The sequence below is a fragment of the Tachyglossus aculeatus genome, chromosome 22 (assembly GCF_015852505.1).
Source record: "Tachyglossus aculeatus isolate mTacAcu1 chromosome 22, mTacAcu1.pri, whole genome shotgun sequence".
Classification (NCBI taxonomy): Eukaryota; Metazoa; Chordata; class Mammalia; order Monotremata; family Tachyglossidae; genus Tachyglossus; species Tachyglossus aculeatus.
In genome coordinates this window covers 34,067,987-34,071,913 of record NC_052087.1, presented here as the reverse complement: position 1 = coordinate 34,071,913, position 3,927 = coordinate 34,067,987, and the positions used below count along the sequence as shown (strand labels likewise).

Sequence of the window (3,927 nt, the reverse complement as noted above, 5' to 3'; positions counted from 1 at the left end):
GAGTCCCCACTGGGTGCTCTACGCCATGTGTAACATTTCCTGTCTGCAAGGAGCTTCCACTCCATCGGGCAGCAGTAAAGAGTGTCTCCAAGCCTTTGAAGGAGGTTTCCTCTAAAATACCATCCTGATTCCATGTTTTTTGCCTTTATCTAAAACTCCATGAAACACTGGCAACCTGGATCTACTGTCTGGTGGAAGGGAAAGAGCCAGCAGCCGTTCATTCATTCATTCAGTCAGTCATATTTATTGAGCGCTTACTGTGTGCAGAGCACTGTACTAAGAGCTTGGGAAGTACAAGTTGGCAACATATAGAGACGGTCCCTACCCAACAACGGGCTGAACATGTTTTGTTTTGTTGTCTGTCTCCCCCTTCTAGACTGTGAGCCCGCTGTTGGGTCGGGACCGTCTCTATATGTTGCCAACTTGTACTTTCCAAGCGCTTAATACAGTGCTCTGCACACAGTAAACGCACAATAAATACGATTGAATGAATGAATGAACAAAACAAAACATGTGGATGGGTGTCAAGTCATCAGAATAAAGACCTTCATTCTTTTTTCCAGACCTTGAATGGCAAGGGGCTAGGGAAGGAACACATGGGCCCAGAATGCAAGCTCTCTTTCTCAACCACAAATACACACACAAACACGCACACACACATGGATGATGGGTGAACTCTTATTTGTCAGCAGTGCCACCTTCCAAAAAGAAGGACTGGTACTTCAGATGCTTAATAAAGACTGTTGATGCTGATACTACTTGAAGACAGTTGTGGAGTTGATCCTGAGCCTTCTCTTTGGCTAAACACCATTTTCTAAGGATAATATTTGCGCTATTTGTTAAGGGCTTACTGTGTGCCAAGCACTGTGGTAGATACAATACAATCAGATCAATGTCTGTCTCATCTTCTCGACTGTAAGCAAGGAACCTGCCCACCAACTCTGTCGTGTTGTACTCTCCTGAGGGCTCAGTACAGTTTTCTGCAAACAGAAAGCACTCAATAAAAACTATTAATGATGTTGAGATCGGAATCAGTCCAGTGGATACAGCACGGGCCTAGGAGTTAGAAGGACCTGGGTTCTAATCCCAGCTCTGCCACTCATCTGCTGGGTGACCTTGGACAAGTTACTTCACTGCTCTGGGACTCAGTTCTCTCATCTGTAAAATGGGAATGAAAGCTCTGAGTTCCATGTGGGACTTGGACTGAGTCCAATCTGATGATCTTGCATCTACCCCAGCACATAATAATAATGATAATTGTACTTGTTAAGAGCTTACTATATGCCCAGCACTGTTCTAAGATACAAGTCAATAGGTTGGACGCAGTCCCTGTACTACATGGGGGTCACACTCATAATCCCCATTTTACAGATGAGGTAACTGAGGCCCAGAACAGTGCCTGGTACACAGTAAGCGCTAAACAGATACCACTTAAAAAAATACCACAGTTATTACTGCACTCATCAGCTCTCTGCTGCTGGTGAACAAAGAGGAGCCTTAAGCTCTTGGTCCCAAGCGCTTAGTACAGTGCTCTGCGCACAGTAAGTGCTCAATAAATACGATTGAATGAATGAATGAATGAATCAGGGAGAGAACACCTCCACTGGCCAATGAAGATCAATTCCAAGACAGGTCTCTTTTCCTCTCTGCCATCTTGTGCAGCGCACCTCTGATCTCCTTGTTCCTCAGGCTGTAGATGAGTGGGTTCAGCATGGGGGTCATCACCGAGTAGAACAATGCCACCACCTTGTCCTGACCCCGGGAGTAGCTGGAGCTCGGACAGAGATACATGAAAAGAGCCGGGCCGTACAAGAGGGAGACCACCATCAGATGAGAGGCGCAAGTGTGGAACGCCCTGCACCTGCCTTCGGCCGAGCGGACCTTCAGGATGGCAGCCCCGATGGCCCCATAGGAGATGAGGAGGATGAGAAAAGACATCCCCCCCACTGTAACCACCACCAGAAAACTCACCACCTGGCTGCCGAACGTGTCCGAACAGGAGAGAGCCAGGACGGGGGGAAGGTCACAGAAGAAATGATCAATGATGTTTGGCCCACAAAAACGGAGATGGAAGATGGAAGTGGTCTGGATCAGGGAGCTGGAAAATCCGGCCACGTAAGCCCCGGCCACCATCTGCAGGCAGAGCGTCCGGGTCACGGTGGCCTGGTACCGCAGTGGGGTACAGATGGCCGCGTAGCGGTCGTAGGCCATGGCGGCCAGAAGGCAGCACTCCGTCAGCCCCATCCCGACAAAGACGAAAAACTGAGTGGCACAGCCCACGAAGGAAATGGTCTTCGGCTCCTTGAAGAAGTCGGAGAGGGTCTTCGGGACCACGGAGGAAGAGTAGCAGACGTCTATGAAGGAAAGGTGGCCGAGGAAGAAGTACATGGGGGTGTGGAGGTGGGAGTCGGTCCTGATCAGGGTAATGAGGCCTAGGTTCCAGCTCAGAGTCATGAAGTAGATCGTCAACAGCAGCGCAAAGAGAAGACCCTGCAGCTCTGGAAGCACGGTGAATCCCAGGAAGGTGAAGAAGGTCACTGAGGTAGCGTTCCAGCCCTCATTCATCAACTTGATTCTCGGCACCCTCGAAGACAAAATAGGATTTCTAGGATAACGGTGATCCAGTTCCAAAGTGCTGAAACCGTGTAGGGACTATTGAGAAGCAGCATGGCACAGTGGAAAGAGCCCAGGCTTTGGAGTCAGAGGTCATGGGTTGAAATCCTGGCTCTGCCAATTGCCAGCTGTGTGACTTTCTCTGTGCCTCAGTTCCCTCACCTGTAAAATGGGGATTAAGACTGTGAGCCCCACATGGGACAACCTGATCACCTCATATCCCCCAGTGCTTAGAACAGTGCTTTGCACATAGTAAGCACCTAACAAATGCCATCGTCATCATTATTATTATTACAGGGTATTAATCCAGCTAGATTATAAACTCACTGTGGGCAGGAAATGGAAATGTGTCTACCCAACTCTGTTGTATTGTATCTCCTAAGTGCTTAGTACAGTGCTCTGCACACAGTAAGCATTCAATAAATACCATTCTTGATGGTTTAAGAGGGAACAGTTGCAGGTAAAGTTATTCTATGTCAGTGGCAGGTACGTTTTAAAGAGGGTTTTTCAAAAGAAGAGTCCACTTTTTCCTCCATCTGTGTGGGGCAAACTTAACTATTACTTCATTCATTCATTCGATCGTATTTGTTGAGCGCTTACTATGTGCAGAACACTGTACTAAGCACTTGGGAGAGTACAATAAAGCAATAAACAGACACATTCTCTGCCTAAAGAGAGCTTACAGTCTAGAGAGACAGATATTTAATATAAATCAATAAATTACAGAAATGGACATAAGTGCTGTGGGGCTGGGAGGGAGGTCTGTGCCAGCCTAAACTTCACAGTGATCATGCTAGGCAGATGAGGGCTTTGAAACAACAGATCTTTAGCCAACCAATCAATAAGTGGTGTTTACTGAGCGCTTACTACGTGCAAAACACTATATTAAGCGCCTGGGAGAGGACAATACAATAGAGTTGGTAGACATATTCCCGGCCCCCAAGGAGGTGAAAGCCTAACACCCACAGTTCACCCGCGAGCGTACTTCTCCATCAGTAAACTACGTGATTCAGTATACACTTGGGAAATTATTTATAAACAAGTAATAATTTATGAGTCACTTATTTATTCATATTCATGTCTGTCTTCCCCTCCAGACTGTAAGCTTTTTATGGGCAGGGAATGTGGCTGCTACTTCGTTTGCACCTTACCCCCCCAAGCACTTAGTACAGTGCTCTGAACATGGTAAGCACTCAGTAAATACCACTGATTGATCGATCAACTGATTGATTGAAAAGTTTCCTTGCTCTGACTCTGGGTGTCATATTGAACCCAGTCTGCAGCTGCTGGTTTGCTACTGAGGCTTTTCTTTTT

At 47.1% G+C, this 3,927-nt stretch overlaps 1 protein-coding gene across 1 annotated transcript; it reads right to left on the bottom strand.

Annotated features, from left to right (window-relative positions):
* Nucleotides 1–1,617: 1,617 nt before the first annotated feature.
* Nucleotides 1,618–2,565, bottom strand: LOC119944110 (olfactory receptor 5A1-like). The gene has a single exon (XM_038765331.1). It carries the CDS (start codon nucleotides 2,563–2,565, stop codon nucleotides 1,618–1,620), a length of 948 nt encoding a protein of 315 aa, XP_038621259.1.
* Between the last annotated feature and the right edge of the window lie 1,362 nt (nucleotides 2,566–3,927).

Excerpts from the sequence above, each read along its gene's own strand:
- LOC119944110 (XM_038765331.1), bottom strand. The coding sequence starts at position 2,565 with ATGAATGAGGGCTGGAACGCTACCTCAGTGACCTTCTTCACCTTCCTG.